Here is a 19,400-nt window from a genome sequence, read left to right as displayed (position 1 = left end):
GACATTGACACAGTGATCTTACTTTACTTATGGCAGTTTCAGAGAGTTTTTTTTATTTTTTTTATTTTTTTCAGATGAATCAATCTGGGGAGCTTTATTAGGCTTTGTACTTGCAGTCCATTAAAGACCTTTATTCAGCGCTTAAAAAGCATGTCATTTGTTTGTTTTGTTGTGTCTTTTTTTCTAATCATTGCACCATGTGTAGTTGGGATGTCCACATTTCCACTTATGTTGTTAAATACAGAGTAAGTTAACGTTACTGAATGGTGAAAAGGCCTCAACACGGCAGCAAGTTTAAAATCACACAATTAGCGATTGACACGAAACTGCAGTGATAGTTAACTTCAGTCCAAAAGTTTTTCTTCTTGTTAAATGTTAAACTTTAATAACTTTATTTCTTATGTGTGGTGTTTAATGCTGAACCACAAAAAATAAGAACGAACTTTAATGTAGTTCAGCTGACTTTATCTATGGAGACCCAATAAACCGTCTTTTTTATTCGTCTGCGCTGGAGTGCATTTTCAGTATTTAACTGAAAACGTAATAAGCCTATTCAGTCATTGATTAGGTGCACTCCCATGACATTTGCAATCATTTTAACCTCCTTGGTTTACTAAATCCTTATAATAAATAAACCTTAAACTGATTCTACCGTGAAATTAAAGCTTTGCTTGTTCTTAAGACGGGGTTGAGGACTTACCACAGCCCTGCTCATCACTGTTGTCTCTACAATCATTATGTCCGTTGCAAACAGACCACAGGGGGACACAGCGATAGTTGGTCTTACAGTTAAACTCTGTGTGGTTGTCACATCGATATGCTGGACCCACTAGGGATAAAAAAAAAAAGAAACAGAAGAAAAACCATTAAGAGAGTCAATTATTGAGAGTCAAGCATTGGTTGGACTGAAGTCCAACCAATGCTTTATTTATTAATTTAAATACATTAAAATTCTGGGATCTAGTTAACCTTCAAACCTTATTGATTATATATAAAGCACATCATAATCTCCTCCCAAGATGTTCTCAGAGGCTGTTCGAAATCCACAAGAGTAAATATGAACTAAGGAACACGTATGTTTAAGAAGGCATGGGGAAGAACCAAAAGTAAAGAAAACTGTGTTTCCGTGAAAGGTGTCAAATTGTGGAATTGCTGTGATAAGGATTTAAGAATGTGTACCTCAATTTATGTTTTCAAAAAAATGTTTAAATATAAAACGATAAACAGTTATAAAGAAATCTGTTAATTATGTTGGTATAGCCTATTATAGATTAACATGAAAATAGCACCACTATATACCCCTTTTTGCATTATTGGTATTACTATTTTTATATAACATAATGCAATGACAGTTTCTCTTTGTTTTCTTTTTATATATTTCTTTTCTTATTTGTGTATTATCATCCACCGGATGCCATATTGTGTGAATGATATGTACTGCACAGGATAGCCTATAATAAGCCCTTGGCTTCAGCCTACCGTACTCCTTTTTTGGACATTTCTATTTACCTTTTATTTTATTTGTGAAATGAACATGTAAATGTTTCAATGTATTCTGTCCGAAATAAACCATTCATTCATTCGTTCATTCATTCATTCATTCATTCATTCATTCATTCATTCATTCATTCATTCATTCATTCATTCATTCATTCATTCATTCATTCATTCATTCATTCGTTCATTCATTCGTTCATTCATTCATTCATTCAATTAAAGTACAAAGGCTAGTGAATATTGGGAGTATTGAAAAGTCAAGTTTTAAACTCTTGTAAAGAAACGTCCATAAAAAGGAAAAAGATACTGTGAATGACTTACTGCACTCCTCCAGCGGTTCGTCTGAATTATCACCACAATCATCATCAATGTCACATTTCCAGTTTTGCGGGATGCAGCGTCCGTTGCGACATTTGAATTCCCCGGGGCGGCAGGTCCTGCTGGAGCAGTGGGTGGGGTCTTCATCAGACTGATCACCGCAGTCATCCTCGCCGTCGCACTGCCACGACTCTGGGACGCAGCGCTTATTCGTGCACTGCCACTGATGGCTTTCGCACTGGTGTGTGGCTGCAAAAGAAAACAAGTCATGAAGTATTCTGGAAAGCTCGAGGCTCACGACAAACAGTGGAAGCCTCAAAGAACTCATGAAAACTCCTGGACCCACCACACAGAACAGCGTCTTCGTCCGACCCGTCTGGACAGTCCTGGTTGCTGTTACACAGGAAGTGTGGGCTGGTGCAGTTCCCATCGCCGCACTGGAACTGGCCCAGTCTGCAGTGGCGAACGGGGCAGGTGGAGGGCTCATCTGAGCCGTCTCTGCAGTCCTGCTGACCGTCGCACTTCCACCAGATGGGAATGCAACTGATGAAGCAGAAGGTGAAGTTTTAGAGGAAAAAAATCTCAAACTAAACCTCTAGAATGGAACAAAATAAAAAAAAAACACATGACAAACCGTTCATTGTTAGCACATCGGTATTGGGTGCTGGTGCACATGGGCAAGCATCGACTCGCACCTCCTATTTGAACAGTCAGGAAATGGTCGGGGCACTCACAGGTATGTCCTCGGCCCCCGTGACGGATCAAGCACAGGTGTGAACAGCCGCCATTGTTCACAGCGCAGGGATTGTTCCCTGTCGATGGCAGAACCGCAGTCAAACAAAATCAGCTCACCACAGCTGGGCAAACACGGGACGGCTATTGTTCAGCATGCTGCCGGCAACGCTTTAGGGATCTGAAACTCACCGATAGGCTGTCGGTACGGATGGCACACATGAATGTCGAACGGCCTGTGCGTGGTGTTAGCGAGGGCTTCACGGCCAGAGCCGTCGTATTTGTTGCCCTTCTCCACCGTGCGTGTGTTCCAGTCAGTCCAGTAGATAATGTCCTCAAACACAGTCAGGGCAAATGGGTGCGGCAAATTTCCATCATAGACCGTGTGCCTGTGCTGACCATCCAGGTTGGAGTATCTAACAAAAGGATGTAAAATGTCAGACAGGTCCCAGTTTCCTTTAGTTAAAAGTTAAAAGAGAGCAACCACATTCTCACTAGAGATGGGGAGTATGGACTAAAAAATTAAGATAAGACTAAACGATAATTTCTGGCATTTATCCCGATAACGATAAAAATGACGATAAAAAAAACACCAATTCAACTCCATCTTTTTAACTATAAATCTATCTCGCTCTCAGATCCGCCATGTTTGTTACACAAAAACGTCATCAACAGGAATTGATCTTTCTTTCTTTCTTTCTTTCTTTCTTTCTTTCTTTCTTTCTTTCTTTCTTTCTTTCTTTCTTTCTTTCTTTCTTTCTTTCTTTCAGGCTCATTTCTTTCTTTCTTTCTTTCTTTCTTTCTTTCTTTCTTTCTTTCTTTCTTTCTTTCTTTCTGGCTCATATCTTTCTTTTTTTCTTTCTTTCTTTCTTTCAGGCTCATTTCTTTCTTTCTTTCTTTCTTTCTTTCTTTCTTTCTTGGTCATATCTTTCTGGCTCATATCTTTCTTTCTTCCTTTCTTTCTTTCTTTCTTTCTCTCTTTCTTTCTTTCAGGCTCATATCTTTCTTTCTTTCTTTCTTTCTTTCTTTCTCTCTTTCTTTCTTTCTTTCTTTCTTTCTTTCTGGCTCATATCTTTCTTTCTTTCTTTCTTTCTTTCTTTCTTTCTTTCTTTCTTTCTTTCTCTCTTTCTTTCTTTCTTTCTTTCTGGCTCATATCTTTCTTTCTTTCTTTCTTTCTTTTTTTCTTCCTTTCTTTCTTTCAGGCTCATTTCTTTCTTTCTTTCTTTCTGGCTCACTTCTTTCTTTCTTTCTTTCTTTCCGGCTCATTTCTTTCTTTCTTTCTTTCTTTCCGGCTCATTTCTTTCTTTCTTTCTTTCTTTCTTTCTTTCTTTCTTTCTTTCTTTCTTTCTTTCTTTCTTTCTTTCTTTCTTTCTTTCTTTCTTTCTTTCTTTCTTTCTTCAGCTTTATACAAAAACGTCATCAACAGGAATTTATCGTTTTTACCGCGAGATGACAAATTCTTACCGTGGGGAATTTTTTTGACGGTTTATCGTGAACGGTAAAATATCGCCCGTTCCTATTTCTCACACACACTTACTCGATGTAATTGAGATGAGCGTCGGACCAGTAGAGCATGTCATTAGTGTAGTCAATCGTGATACCGTTGGGCCACTCCAGCTTTGTGGTGATGATGGCTGCTTTGCTGGTTCCATCTGTTCCAACGCGACCTATGTAAGCCTTGTCTGCCCAGTCTGTCCAGTATACATATCTAAAAATGAGGAAAAAGTCCCTTTAGACTAGTTTTATATACATACATCTGATATGATAGCATCTATGGTTCAAATGAAAATCTGAAATGTCAAGGAGAGAAACAACAACATAGTTCCTCACCCATATTTTGGATGCACCACAATGCCCCTGGGGTTTTCAAAGCAGTAGGTGTTATTGGCATCCACACAGTGTTCAGCTAGTTTTTTGACGAAGCGACCATCCAGTTCGGACACTTTGAGACAGTCCAAGAAGCTGTCCACCCAGTAGAGCTTCCTGCCTATCCAGTCGACTGCAAGGCCCTCCCCGTGCAGAACGCCGTTAACCACCACCTCTCGGTTACTGCCGTTAAAAGACATCCTCTCTATCACTCTGCGACTCACATCGATCCAATAGAGGCGTTTGTCGACGCGGTCGAAGTCCAAAGCAACCACGCTGGTCAGGCCCTGCATGATGAGCGAGTAGGCCTGGCCGTCGGTGGAGAGATTCCTCAGATAGTAACGGTTGCTGAAGATGAGGTAAGGCGAGATGTTGCTGTTCTGACGGCAGCTGTGCCCATCTGGTTCTCTGAGGTATCCCGGAGCGCATTTGCACACATAGGAACCGACGGTGTTTTCGCAGATCTGACTGCACACGCTGGGGGTCTCTGCACACTCGTTGACGTCGTCGCACGTTTTGAAGTCAGACATGAGGCGGTAGCCAGGGCGACAGGTGCAGATGAAGCTGGTGGGCGTGTCCGTGCAGTTGTGGTCACAGTGGTGAATGGACGGGTCGGTGCACTCATTGATACCTACAGTCAGAAAAGAGGAAAACAATAACAACACATGACATACTCCATGTCAACATTTATTTAAGTAAAGCTATGCAAAAATGTCCAATCCACCGCTCAATAACTTGTAGAATCACATTTAGAAGTATTTAGTATTACCAGCATATACCCATCAGCTGTTTGTGTGGTTTTACTTCAATTAAGACATAAAATACAGGACTGTCTCAGAAAATTAGAATATTGTGATAAAGTCCTTTATTTTCTGTAATGCAAAAATGTCATCCATTCTGGATTCATTACAAATCAACTGAAATATTGCAAGCCTTTTATTATTTTAATATTGCTGATCATGGTTTACAGCTTAAGAAAACTCAAATATCCTATCTCAAAAAATTTGAATATTCTGGGAATCTTAATCTTAAACTGTAATCCATAATCAGCAATATTAAAATAATAAAAGGCTTGCAATATTTCAGTTGATTTGTAATGAATCCAGAATGTATGACATTTTTGTTTTTTAATTGCATTACAGAAAATAAAGAACTTTATCACAATATAAAAATGTTCTGAGACAGTCCTGTAAGCTGGTGATGGTCTACAAGTATTTCCTTTTATGCCCCAAATAGCAATTTCTAGACTTCTTTATTTAATTTTTTTTCCAAGTCAGAAGATAATAGATTTTGAATTCCCCTTTGCTACTGAATGCAGCATCAATGGGGAGCACCACCATGACAAAAATAACTTACATAATACATGCAGAAAACATTAAACTGTACTGAAAGGTTGTTGATATAAGCAGCCGTTCTTAACATCTGCGTTTAAAATCACTTACACCTATCTAATATTACCAAAATTAGAAATATTCCATCTCACAAAGACATATAAACTACTTCAAGCTTCTTTCACTGCAAAATCACTGACCTCTCTTATCATTAGGCTATCCGAGAAATTTCTCCTCATAATTTAAAAAGCATTTTCCCTGTATATAAAGACCTTTAAACCATCTCATAGTTACATATTATTACAACAGACCACTATGCTTGCTGACCGCAGGCTTACTGAGAGCTTTAAAAAGGAGAATGGGAGGCAGAGATTTCAGTTATCAGCCTCTAGTATTTGGAACCAGCTCCCTGTTTGTGTTTGGGATGCACACATGTGCTCTACCTTTAAGATAAGCTTTAAAATTGACCTCTTAGAAACACCTAATAGTCAGGGCTGGCTGAGGTGACCTTGGCCCATCTTGTTAAAGGCCTAAACTGCTGTGGGATCTCCCATGATGCACTGGGCCCTTTTCTCGCTCAGCTCTAAATCTCCATGCATGCATGAACCAATATGGTTATGACTCATTGTGATTTTTCTTTTTCTTTCCCACAGCAGGTATTAGCATGTATCCCTGATCCTGGGTGTTTGTGTTCGTGAGTGTTTAAGTCCTGTTCTCTCCCCCTCAAACCAGTTGAGGTTTATGTTGCAATCCCGAGTCCTACTTTTACTAGAGTCTTCTTGTTAAAGATGCACATGGAACTGTGGTTTTTTTTAATCAGATTCAATTTCACTTGAAGTTTCATCTAGTTCGGTGTTTGTCATTACTATCGGCAAAAACCAATTGCTAACATTAATTGCATATTTACTGCAAATGCATGTACCATTCTCACTTCAAGTTTTTCTGATATCCTCATCTACAGTACAGAGTTTTAACAATCAAGGCCAGTTCAACACATCCACACAAAGAGACTGCTGCTAACAGAGGGCTCATTAGCAACTGTCTGAAGCTGCCAGTCATTTATATTTTTATGAGTGCGATGTCCTGCTGAGGGTTTGAGTTGCTGTGTTCGTCTTAGTTCTCTGGCTGGATACAGCAGACTTAATCTTATTGTAAAAACATTGTAAAAGGGTTATTGGGTGTAATCTGTTTACTTTTAAGTGATAAACCGTGTCTCTGTGGTATTGTGACCAAACCATGTCTCACACGTTTCAGTATCTTTACTTAACTTAAGTTATTCCTCGCTGATGTCTTTGTCATACCAGTAAATTACCAAAAATCAAATTTCTACCCCCAAGGTACACAAAAAATATATATTATATTGGGATATATATATAATATATAGATACAATTAACTTTAAAGTCTGATCATACACATGGCAATAATCAGATTTTTCCTCTAATACAAAATATCTTTTGGCTGCTGTTGGTCCAACATCGTGTTCAATTTCAGTGTTTATCATTAGCTCTGTAGCCACAACTTGATTGACTGATACGTGCATCAATACCCAGAAACGTTTAACCTGTCTCTTCTTTTGATTCGAGCAATTTGACCTTGTGAAAAAAGGGATAATATTGCTTGTTTCTCTTTCCCCTCTTTAATTCCAGTATACAGAAAAAAATGTTTAAAGGGCATATAAACTGCTTAAGTTTTTTAGTTTTTTTTTATACATCAACTTACATGCATTCTGACTATTATTCCATTATTGCCAACATTTCTTGACACTCACCACATCCTTTCTCATCGCTGTTGTCAGAGCAGTCATCGTTCCGGTTGCACACCTGGCTCAGGGGAATGCAGTGTCCATTTTCACACTTGAACTCTCCCGGGGGGCACGTGGGCGCTGGCGTGTGACACATGTGCTCCAGCTCATCGGACTCATCCCCACAGTCATTGTCGCCATCACAAACAAAGTCGAGGGACACGCAACGGCCGTTCTGGCAGGTGAAGTGGTGCGCTTGGCAGGACAGGTACGCGCAGCCCTGTTCATCACTGCTGTCCCCACAGTCGTTGCGCCGATCACACCTGATTTTAAAAGATCACCGGAATTAAATTTCCATTTTTAGATAGACTCCCGTACGTCATTTGTGATATTTTATATCTAACCTGTAGGAGCTTCGTATGCAGAGACCATTACTGCAGGTGAACTCATTGACACCGCAGGATCTGTGCGTGCAGTTTTGATGCTCATCTAAAGCGTCTGCGCAGTCTGCATCTCCGTCACAAACCCAGTCATGTGGAATACATTTACGCTGAGGTGGTTGGTTGTTCACGCAAGTGAACTCTGTACTTGTGCATGTACGATTGGCTGGAAAAACCGAAAAGCATTTGCAAAAACATTAATGACAATGGCATATTTGTGGGAATCCAAACAATCTGGCTCTCAAACCATGCAGTCATGACTGGAAATTCCTCCATCTACTGTGATTGATTCACATTATTTGAAGTTGGTCTCCTACAGAGGCTCTGGCTGTGCTGAAGTATTTAGCTTCAGGCATCTTGTTTTTGGAGCACACACTGTTGAGACATAAGAATCTTGATCCACCCCTGAGCCAGGAAGCCAGAGAAAGGAGACGTGGACAAAGTAACGAGTGAGGCAGGAGAAATCAGGAATGTCAGCTCCTTGAACAGGAGACCTTCTACAAGGAGATGCTGTTCACTGACTGCCAGGGTCTCCCTTCAACAACTCCCTAGTGGACTGTCTAAAAGATTCAGCACCCTAAATAATAACAGTAGGCGGAGGCTGCGGGAGGTAAAGTCAAAACATTGTGGCCAGTAAGAACACACTCTTCAAAGGAAGTGAAGTGAAAAAGTGAATATGCATATTCAGTAGTACAATGATAATAGTGATTATTTTTTGCAAAATACAAAATAAAGATGAGCATGAATCGATGGAAAATTGAACAAAGGTAATTAAGGATGCGCACCACAATTATGTCTCTGATCTTCGTCACTCATGTCACCACAGTCATTGTCCCCATCACAGACCCAAGATAAGGCAATGCACCTGCCGTCATCGCAGTGGAACTGGTCTGCGCTGCAGGTTCTGACCAGCGTAGCTGCAGAGACAAGCACATTAGACTGTAGGGAACGCAACAGTAAATGCAAAAGGCGTGGTTGTAAAACGTACCAATCTTATAAATGTTATTCTGTGTTATGACATTTTTTTTCCCGATTTGTAATTGCTAATTATCTCAGGTACTTCCCCCACTGCTTTTCAACTACACAAGGAAGGCACAATACGACACTAGCAAAGCTTTCAAAATAGTCATGGCAACTCCACATTCCCATGCATGGTGAGCTATCTAAACAAAAGCCAAAGTGAGGCTCTGTAACCCCTGGTGGACAAAGAGAGGGGGAGGTGCTGTTTGTTGGAGGACATTGATGGGCGTCACCACAGAGGAATGCAGCACACAATAGGAGGCCTGACTGACCACATCGTCAACAAAGAAATACACCACTGACTCACACTCTCCGCTACATCACTCATAGAAGTCTCTCACACAGCACTCAGGCGCAGATTGGCGGGCAGACACCTTCACACAATGACCACGCAGCTGATAATGGGGTGGGGGCAGCGATACAAAAACCTAAAAGGTCTTTTTTTGGGGGGGGGCTGTGAGAGAGTTGTGCAACACTCACTGCAGGAGAGGGGTTCATCAGAGCCGTCGGAGCAATCAGACCCTCCGTCACAGTACCAGTGGGCGGGGATGCAGCGGCCGCTGGAGCAACGGAACTCACTCTCGGAACAAGTGGATGCAGCTGTGTGGAAGACGGAGATGATCAGGAGCCCCGATGGGAAACAGTAACTAAGCTAAAATATAAGAGTCTACCTGTATATGCTAAAAATAAATAATATGGTAAATGCCATCCTTTTTCCCCCCCACAACCTGGGAAGATAATACACATTTTGAAGGTTGATGATCATCATATTCTTATATTATTATTAAGCATATCTGCAGTTTTTACTTACTTGTTGTTTTTTTACTTGAATGGTTTTACACAGAGCACAGTGGAAGCTCTACAATTTCATTATAGAATGTATTATGACAATAAGAGGCATTCAATTCAATTCAATTTAATCATCCATCTATCTATTTTCTATACCCGCTTTCTCCTTTGCAGGATCACGGGGGTTTGCTGGAGTCTATCCCAGCTCATTACAGACCCTGGACAGGTGGCCAGTCTGTCACAGGGCCACATATACAGACAAACATGCAAACTCACACTCACACCTATGAGCAATTTAGAATTATCAATTAATCAGAATCATCAATTAAGCATGATTTTGGGCTGTGGGAGGAAGCAGCAATACCCGGATGGATAATTGATGATTTTTAAGCGGCTGCAAATGACTGCCATCTCTCTTCTATTTATTTAAATCTATGAAATCCATTTAAATGACAGTTAATAAGATATACTATACAATTAATACCAAAAAAAAGAGAGTATTGACTTGCAGCTGAACACAAATAGGATATGTCATCTTAATGCTGGAAATGGGCTTACCGCAGTGTGTAGGGCTCTCATCACTCATGTCCCCACAATCGTTGTCTCCATCACACAGGTATGAACGTGGGATGCAGATGTTAGTAGACTGGCATTTCGTCTGTTCAGGCTGACAAGTTCTCTCCGCTGAAACGGTCATAAACCAGAACATATGCACCATAAGTAATAACCACTTTGAGTATTTACCTGTGTTGAACTTCCCTGACCAACTGAGGATACTCACGGCAGTTCTGCTCATCAGAGGTCCCATTGTCGTAGCAGTTGTTGATGCCATTGCAAACGTAGTCCTTGGCAATGCAGCGACCGTTGTTGCAGCTGAACTCTGTATTGGGGTCACAGGGTCTGAACAGACAGCCACCTTCATCGCTGTTGTCTCCACAGTCATCATAATGGTCACAGCGGTAGTGGTAGGGAACACAGCGGCCGTTGTCACATGTAAACACCGTGGGCTCACAGGTGTGGAAGGCTGCCGAACAGAAATAATGCAAAGTCATGGTGGGCAGAGAGGGCCATTGGGAGGAATGGGTATACTCAGGTACTTGAGGCTCATTTTACCTGACAAGGCAATAAAGGATGATAGCAACTGTGGGACTGCATGCAGAGAAAAGTACATTGATAGAAATGTTAGTGTTGATTTTTGTTATTACTTAGGAAGGAAGGAGAAAATTAAATCACAAAGAGTAAGCATACACACCAGCAAAGCTCAAGATTGGTTTATGTCCTAAGAAAGACATTTTGAAGCAGAACAAGAAAATATGAAGTTAGTGCAGACAAAGAAATGGGTACTGCAGAGGCAGAGAAGAGAAACAAAGCTCCTTTTAGCTCTCAACTATCATTTTTTTCATGACAGTAAAGAGTGAAACCCAAATGTGGAGCATAAGTCGTATACGCTCATCCTACCACAGACTCTCTCCAGTTCATCGCTTCCATCTCCGCAGTCGTCATCATTGTCACATTTCCACTGAGCTCGAATACAACGGCCATTCATACAGGCGAACTGGCCAGGCTGGCAGCGAGTCCCATTATCAGGGATGCAGAACTTGTTGTCGGCCAGGTACCAGCGGCCCTCGGACGGACACTGACACTCAGCCCCATTAGGTCCTAGCGACACAGAATTGTTGAACAGTTTATGCATTTTTTTTTCCAATTACTGGACAATGAGAGCTTATTATACTGAAAACAATGTCACAGTGTTTACCTGGCGTGCAGATGTGGCTGCAGCCTCCGTTGAACTGCTGGCAGGGACTGTCACACTGCTGCTGCTTCCTGCCGGCCAAGGCATGGATGTCCATAGGCCGAGATGGGAGGTTCTGAATCATGACCGTCTGGCCGGAACCATCGTGCTTGTTGGCCCGATAGATGCTGCGGGTGTTCCAGTCAGTCCAGTAGATAAACTGACCAAACATTGTCATAGCAAACGGGTAGATAGCTGTGCCAACAATGACCTCACGGTTGGAGCCCGTGAGAGACGATCGCTCAATCTTCTGTCTGGTGGTGAGTAAAATAATTGCAGAAATTTCAGAGCAAAAATAAAACACAATTGATAAAATGACATCATTTTTTTCCCATTTTTTTTATAGCTCTTACAAGCTGGCATCTGCCCAATATAGCCTTTCCTCTTCATAGTCCAGCGTCAGGCCGTTGGGCCACACCAGACTGCTGTTCACAATCTCTGTTCTGAAGTTTCCACCCAAAGTGGCTCGCTCAATTTTTGCATGGGTTCCCCAATCCGTCCAGTACATGTACCTATGTAAAAAAAAGAAAGGAGTCAACTACGAACATCCAATTTAATAACTTGAACCAAGACGGTTTGTTGTGTAACTCTTACCCCCTGCAGGGATCCAACATGATGGCTCTAGGTCTGGACATGTGAGCGATAACGGTTCTCTGAGAGCCGTCCACTGACATAGAGCTGATGCTTTGGTTGACATAATCGCTGTAGTATATCCTTTTGTTTATCCAGTCATATGCAATGCCATCAGGAGCCCCAAGATCTGTCAAACCCCACAGAACAAACTTGATACTGTTAACATGTTAACAATTAAAGCTAAACACTATGAGTGGACATTAGGAATGGGCCATATTTTACCGTTCACGATATATCGTCAAAAAAATTCCCCACGGTAAGAATTTGTCATCACGTGGTAAAAACGATAAATTCCAGTTGATGATGTTTTTGTGTAAAGCTGATTTATGGTTCTGCGTTAAATCGACACGACGATTTAACGCAGAACCATAAATCAGGCTTAACAAACATGGCGGAAGGCGGATCTGAGAGCGAGGAGCTCGTTGTTAAACAAACTTTTATTTATTTGTCCTGTTTCTTTATTTATCAGGTTGTATTTTTTTCTACTTTGTGATTTTATAAGCTAGGAAAACTTGAAGGACAATGGTACTTTTGCCGTTTGCACTGTTATCCCACTGTTTAAGCCATGCAGTTCTTACATTTCAAACTTGTTTCATTTGAGTTATTCCAGTTTTGCAGTACAGGTGTACTAATTTAATTGGTTTTTATTAATTCAATTTAATTGGTGTAGATGTAGTTTAGTAGCTTTTAGAGCAGTGTTTTGGGGGCTCCAAAGACTGAATGTGGTGATAGATTTATAGTTAGTTAGTTTAGTTATAGGTATTTTTTTTATCGTCATTTTTATCGTTATCTGGATAAATGCCAGAAATTATCGTGACAAATTTTTTAGTGCATACCGCCCCTCCCTAGTGGACATCCCTGTTGAGGCTGCTGCCACCGCGACCCGGGAACGGATAAGCGGAAGAAGATGAGTGAGATGATGAGTGAGTGACTATGAGTGGAGAACATACCTGAAGCTACAAAAACAGGAGCTGAAGTAGGAGAGGACAGGCTGATGTAGCTGATCTTGCTTGCTCCTGAACCTGAGCTCTGTGTAAAATAGATCCTGTTGTCTCTGAGATCGAAATCCAAAGCCACTGCGGTACGAGGAACATTGACGACAGGAAACGGCACCGCATGGTCCTCGGGATCGAGTCGCAAGCTGCGCACTGTGCTCTCAGTAGTATAGATGAGGTAATCATCCCTTGACGTTACGCAGGTCTTTCCATCTGCAGCAAGATTCCCAAAGGCACAGCTGCACTTTTTGTTCTGAGCGCCTGCGTCAAAACCAGGAAAGGTGAAGCAAAAGTGGGAACAGCCTCCATTGCCTTCCATACAGGGGTTGTAGTTCAGTTCTTGGATGCCGGTGGGCTGGGTACGCTGGTCAAAGACAGTAACGTCTCTCAGCATGTTGATATTGTCTCGGATGACAGCAGGCAGCTCCGTGTTGCCGGGCTCTTTGCTTGTTTGGAACACTTTCTTCAGGTTTCTGTCCACCCAAATGATGCTGTGCTCAAACACTGTTATTCCGTAAGGGGTTGGATAGCGGCTGCCGTACCTTACGATCTCCGTTTCCCCTCCTTGAGGGTTGATGCGAGCAATCATATCCAGAGAGTCATCTACCCAGTAGATGTAGCCGGTTTCCCAGTCCAAAGCGAGACCTCGCGGAGTAATGATCCCAGAGGACACTAAAACGGTGCGGTTGGTTCCGTCCAGTAGCGCTCGTTCAATTTTGGGATTCTGGCCATAATCAGCCCAAAACAAGTATCTGTTTCTAGGGTCTACAACAAGGTGGCGAGGCATATCAACCTGGGTCTTCAGCAGCACCCTGCGGAAAGTCGTGTTCAGGCGAAGAACCTCGACATATGTCTCAGTCAGGAAGGCGTTGGTGAAATACAGGTTCCCTGAGGACAGAAACATGCAACATTTCCAATTAACATGGTGTGGTACAATATATTTGTCAGACATGGTGTCCTGCAGCCAAAAATGTCAAGATCATTTGGACATGAAGCTGGACTGAAGGGAAATCTCCCATCCTTCTCTCTAAAATGAGCACTTCTTCTCAGGTCTGTGGAGCAGCTGTCACTGGTCTGACGCAACTTCTGGACTTAGTCTGTTTTTGTTTTCCCTTTCTTTTTGTTCATTTTAGGAATGTTCAAAGTAGGCATGCTACCTTTTCTTTTTTTAAGTTAACAGTATGTTTTATTACACTTTGGAAAGACTTGGATTTCAGGAAAGACAGTGAAAATTACAAAAATAATACAGCAGGCTTCATCAAAACATTTACAAAAGGTTAAGTCAACATTTAAGTATGACAGATTAAGTACTTATCGATTAGGAAAATAATAATACTAACTAAACACAGCAAGTGTGATGGCTAAAAAAACATCTGTTGGCAATGCTGCAAAGTAGAACTCCACGCTTCAATATAATTGCAAATTCTTGTAATTTGTGTGAATTTCATCTGCATGATCTGTTTCATGGTTGATATCTAACTTTCTGTTGTGTTATAACATGATCTTAGCTTCTGTGAGAGCACAAAGATAAAACCCTATTTGGCTTATGCGTAAACATAGATACATTAAGTGCATTAGTGAATGGATACTGTACAGTGTATCATCTCAAAAACTCCACTTAGTTTGTTTTAAGTAACTTTAATTTCACAATAAGTTGGAAAAGTTTGGGTTCACTGCAAAATTTGTGTTTCTATGAACAGTGGAGCGAGTACAGATGAGCTGATTTCCAAAGCACACTTGAAAAATACTGTCAAGTATCTGTGGCCATGTCACAGCTACTGGTCTTTCAAAATCTAAGTATAAATTTGCATCAACGTGTTATTCAAGGGAGCATCCGTGACTTCCTTCACCTTGTGCTTTTTGAGGTAGTCCATTGTGGACTTTGAAAACTGCTCAGGATCATGAGGTAAGTTATGCTCTCTTTTTTTTTTTTTACTCTAGGATGTTCAAAACTCCAACAACACTTGAACATGAAGAAAAAAATATTATTGGACAAAAGCCTTTTAGATTGTGTATCTATCAAGGTTATTACAAAACATTCAACAACCAGCATATTAAAACAGAAGCGGTAAGTAAAGAAATTAGTAAATCTTTTACCTTTAATAAAACTCTAAAGCTGGCAAAACTTAGGCTTTTGACCGATGGCAAACCATAGTCCCAGCAAGTAGAGTAAAGTTGTGACATTAGAGCTAACAATTTTTGAACTCTTTGCATTGGTCTGTCACTAAAGTTTTACAAAACAAAAATGTATTTTCCAATTTTATGGAAATCATCTCATCACCTTTTCATATTATTCAAAGAACCAAAAGAAATGACTCTGCATGCCCACATTGTTGCATCCCACAGTACATCACCCACGAAAACAAGCACTTAAACAAACACAGCAGCTCACCTGAAGCCCAGTCCACCGCGATGCCTCGTATCCCATTGCGTCCTATTCCAGACGTTACTACACTATGTAATCCGGAGCCGTCCGGTTTTATACGTCTGACCCCATTCTGTGTCGCCGCGGTGCTGCTGAAGTCACACCAGTAAATGAAGCCGGAGGCCACGTGCACATCTATGTGTAACGCATTGCGGCCTGGAAGAGAATATTTTAATATCCAGTTATTAAGTCCGTGTCTGTTATGGTGGCAATATCTTTTGCAGTATAAGAAAAATAGCATGCCAGTCACTGACCTCTCCCGGCTACAGGGACCATGGCCTCAGAGTGATCCGACCCTTCCAGGCTGAAGCCTTTAATAGCAGACAGAGTAGAAATGACGACGTAGGACTGGTAAGGTGCACAGGTCCTGTTGTCGACGTTAAGTTTGAAACCTGTCGCGCATGCACAGGTAAAAAGGCTGTGCGGTCGCGGCAGACAGAGCTGTTCACATGCTCCCAGGTTGTCTGTGCAGCCGTTAGATGTACCTGCAGATGCTGAGTTTATTGAGACAAAGCAACGTGACAAACAGAAAAAAACAAACAACAAGCATTAAAGCTGTGCCTGACATCTGTGTTATTTTACTGATAAAGAGTACGTGCCCTACTCACTCTGCCGAAAATGAATTTTCAGGACTCTAAGTCCAGACACGTTGTCCCGCAGCACGACCTTGTTGGCACCTGTGGACTTGTCAACACGCTCGATCACCTCAAAGTCGCGGTCAGTGAAATAGAGGAAGTTCTGGTAGACGGCCACACCCCATGGGTGAGACAGCCCGGACACTATGGTGATGCGGTTACTTCCATCCGTGTCACCGCATTCAATCTGTGGCCATTTCAAACCCCAAGAGAGAGAGAACGGAATATTTTGAATCAGAATCGAAGGAAAAGTAGAAAAAAGTCAAAAAGAGTATCATAATTATTAGAATGTTATATAAAAAAAGCCAGAACCAAGACGAACCATGCCGGTGCTTGTCACAGCCCAGTACAGCTTGTTGTCTTGGGAGTCCACAGTGAGGAACTCAATATGATCGAGGTTATTGGTAAACAGGGTGACAGGATTTAGGCCATCCATGTCTGCAGACGCCACCTTGGCAGGGATACCACTCTCCGTTCCCTGGTCTGTCCAATACAGTTTGCTTTAAAACAAAAAACAAAAAAACAACAAGATTTCAATTAGGGATGGGCGATATTTTACCGTACACGATATACCGTCAAAAAAATTCCTCACGGTAAGAATTTGTCATCTCACGGTAAAAACGATAAATTCCCGTTGATGACATTTTTGTGTAAAGCTGATTTATGGTTCTGCGTTAAATCGACGCACAACGTATGTGAAGGAAGGAAGGAAGGAAGGAAGGAAGGAAGGAAGGAAGGAAGGAAGGAAGGAAGGAAGGAAGGAAGGAAGGAAGGAAGGAAGGAAGGAAGGAAGGAAGGAAGGAAGGAAGGAAGGAAGGAAGGAAGGAAGGAAGGAAATAAATGAGCCAGAAAGAAAGAAAGAAAGATATGAGCCTGATAGAAAGATATGAGCCAGAAAGAAAGAAAGATTGATTCCCGTTGATGAGGTGTTCATTCAATTTAATTGGTGTAGTTTAGTAGCATTTAGTATCTTTTAGAGCAGTGTTTTGGGGGCTCCAGACTGAATGTGGTGATTTATAGTTAAAAAAGGGGGGTTGAATTGGTATTTTTTCTATCGTCATTTTAATCGTTATCGGGATAAATGCCAGAAATTATCGTGATACATTTTTTAGTCCATACCGCCCATCCCTAATTTCAATCACTATTTGTGTTTCAAAATAGCTTAAAAGGATGTATACAGTGAACGTTTTTCACTAGTTTAAAATGTCATAGCCAACTAATATGGAAACAAAGTGAGATAACTGTTTAAGACTCTTTACTTCTGAAGGAGCTGCCAGGGAGATATTCAGCTAGACAGGTTGAGATCTCTTTAGAGGCAGAACAGATGGTGATGCGGAGGCTGTTACAGCCCAGTAGCTGTGGATTTGAGAGGCTGTGCCAGGACAGTGTTAAATGGGACTTACCCACGTGCTGGATCCACTGCAATGCCAACAGGACTGCCAACACCAGTTGGAGAGCCGTTGTTTGTGATTAGAGTTTTCCGGTACTGTACCTCCCCTCTCAGCTTTAAAACCTGGCCAAACAAAACAAAACAGGTGTAGTTATTGTCCTGCTTAGCTGTACTGCCTTTAATTTTTTTATTTGTAATTGTTCTATGTTATTATCATTGGTCTTACCTCAATAGACTGGGCAGCTGGATTGGTGTAATAAAGGTTCTCCGTTAACCAGTCTAAGGCCAGACCAACAGGCGAGCCAAGAACAGCTGCAGGTGCAAACTCCGTCCGGTTCGTACCATCCGATTTCACCCTGTGGATCTCACCCTAGGTGTGAAAAAGAAAGTATGTGTGGAGTGAATCCAATGCTATGTTTTTCCAGCATTATTTATATGAATTTGATAACATTTTTTTTTTTACTGTCCAAGATCCAAAGTGGGCATGACTCCAACTGCTTCTCTGGAAACATATAAATGCCTTCCTCATCAACTGTAGCATGTTGGGAAAGCTAATAAAGGGAGATTTACCGGATGCTCCACCCAGTAGATGGTCTGTTCACTGTGATCAAAGTCCACATCGTAGCCGTTCTGAAGACCAGCAACAGGAACCATCGCATCGTTGCTCTTGTCCTCAGGGTTCAAAGGAATCCCATAAATGATGCTGTCTCTCACGACGACTAGGAAAGGATCCTCAACTTAGAAAAAAAGAAAACAAAACATTCACAAAACAGTACAGCGATACAACACACAAACCAACAACAACAACTACTTAATTTGTTAAAAATGACCAAAAAAAAACAAACAATAAAAGAGAAATGTTCAGTGGATGTTGATGTGGCCCGTAGCAATCAAAAACAAGTTCTTCTTTTGTGTGATATCTGGAGCATATTAGGAAACCCATCCTAAAAGGTATTTATCTGTAACGAGGATTGACTGGTGAAAGCTAGTTCCACAATCTGATTTCCTTTGTCATCGGAGATTAGAGTCAGCGAATGGCTGCAGGGTATTTTCATTCTTGGAAAATCGTTGGCTTCAGGGGCAGATTGTGTTCTGCTTGGTTTGAATGAGCTGAAACTTGAGACGAGTTCACCTGCTGACCTAAGGCAGACTCCCTGGACGCTGAATTAAAGGTCCCCCTTGTCTTCTTGAGACCACGAACGACACGCTTACATGATTCTTATTATTTATGACTGGAACAGCAGTTTACAAGGGAGTCTAAATGGGAGGCCGTTGACAAGCACCTGGATCCATTTAATACAAAGATGCTGATTCCAACGATTTCTCCTCTTACCAACATTGAGAAAGCTGTTTGTGCTTACAGCATGCACAATAACAGTTTTGCTCTTTTATGTCTATGACCAATATTAGGAGTCATACCTGACAAGTAGATAAGCATATACTTCCTTTTTTACAGTTTTTCACAATTGTTAACACACAAAAAACGAAAACTTGGCACAATTTGCACAACCATCACTTTAAGTACCTAATCAATCAACACAATTTACACTACATCACACTCCCTTATCTGCATTAGACTCTGACTTTCCTTCTTTACACTCTGTTGTCAATTTCACACAACCTTGTTGTCAAAACACTACACACAGTGTTTAGTTGTTGGACACACTTATCACATCAAATCTCAAAGCATCAACCTACAACACACACATAGTCAAATCTCAAAACATCCACGTCTGGTGAGCCATTTGCAATCAGGACTGCACTATCAAAGGGCCTTGAGAGCAATGTTTTGTTT

The 19,400-nt window shown here is 41.3% G+C and overlaps 1 protein-coding gene across 2 annotated transcripts in view; it reads right to left on the bottom strand.

Moving 5' to 3' along the window:
* The window catches only part of lrp2a (low density lipoprotein receptor-related protein 2a), a 54,800-nt gene that overhangs the window by 14,003 nt on the left and 21,397 nt on the right, over window positions 1-19,400 (bottom strand). For both annotated transcript variants that reach the window (XM_061723549.1, XM_061723550.1), the window contains 27 exons: window positions 18,176-18,342; window positions 17,832-17,975; window positions 17,619-17,728; window positions 16,538-16,715; window positions 16,189-16,402; window positions 15,835-16,074; window positions 15,548-15,736; window positions 13,111-14,043; window positions 12,122-12,287; window positions 11,881-12,039; window positions 11,492-11,781; window positions 11,194-11,394; window positions 10,988-11,014; window positions 10,849-10,884; window positions 10,517-10,759; window positions 10,294-10,419; window positions 9,427-9,546; window positions 8,712-8,843; window positions 7,891-8,092; window positions 7,514-7,809; window positions 4,378-5,044; window positions 4,085-4,255; window positions 2,740-2,963; window positions 2,450-2,627; window positions 2,162-2,358; window positions 1,819-2,064; window positions 701-829 (listed from right to left, as the gene is read on the bottom strand). In XM_061723549.1, coding sequence (XP_061579533.1) covers window positions 701-829; window positions 1,819-2,064; window positions 2,162-2,358; window positions 2,450-2,627; window positions 2,740-2,963; window positions 4,085-4,255; window positions 4,378-5,044; window positions 7,514-7,809; window positions 7,891-8,092; window positions 8,712-8,843; window positions 9,427-9,546; window positions 10,294-10,419; window positions 10,517-10,759; window positions 10,849-10,884; window positions 10,988-11,014; window positions 11,194-11,394; window positions 11,492-11,781; window positions 11,881-12,039; window positions 12,122-12,287; window positions 13,111-14,043; window positions 15,548-15,736; window positions 15,835-16,074; window positions 16,189-16,402; window positions 16,538-16,715; window positions 17,619-17,728; window positions 17,832-17,975; window positions 18,176-18,342 — 5,985 coding nt within the window. The remainder of the gene's footprint in view (window positions 1-700; window positions 830-1,818; window positions 2,065-2,161; window positions 2,359-2,449; window positions 2,628-2,739; window positions 2,964-4,084; window positions 4,256-4,377; window positions 5,045-7,513; window positions 7,810-7,890; window positions 8,093-8,711; window positions 8,844-9,426; window positions 9,547-10,293; window positions 10,420-10,516; window positions 10,760-10,848; window positions 10,885-10,987; window positions 11,015-11,193; window positions 11,395-11,491; window positions 11,782-11,880; window positions 12,040-12,121; window positions 12,288-13,110; window positions 14,044-15,547; window positions 15,737-15,834; window positions 16,075-16,188; window positions 16,403-16,537; window positions 16,716-17,618; window positions 17,729-17,831; window positions 17,976-18,175; window positions 18,343-19,400) is intronic.

The sequence above is a fragment of the Cololabis saira genome, chromosome 6 (genome assembly GCF_033807715.1).
Source record: "Cololabis saira isolate AMF1-May2022 chromosome 6, fColSai1.1, whole genome shotgun sequence".
In the NCBI taxonomy this organism is placed as follows: Eukaryota; Metazoa; Chordata; class Actinopteri; order Beloniformes; family Belonidae; genus Cololabis; species Cololabis saira.
This window is presented reverse-complemented; position numbering and strand designations above follow the sequence as displayed.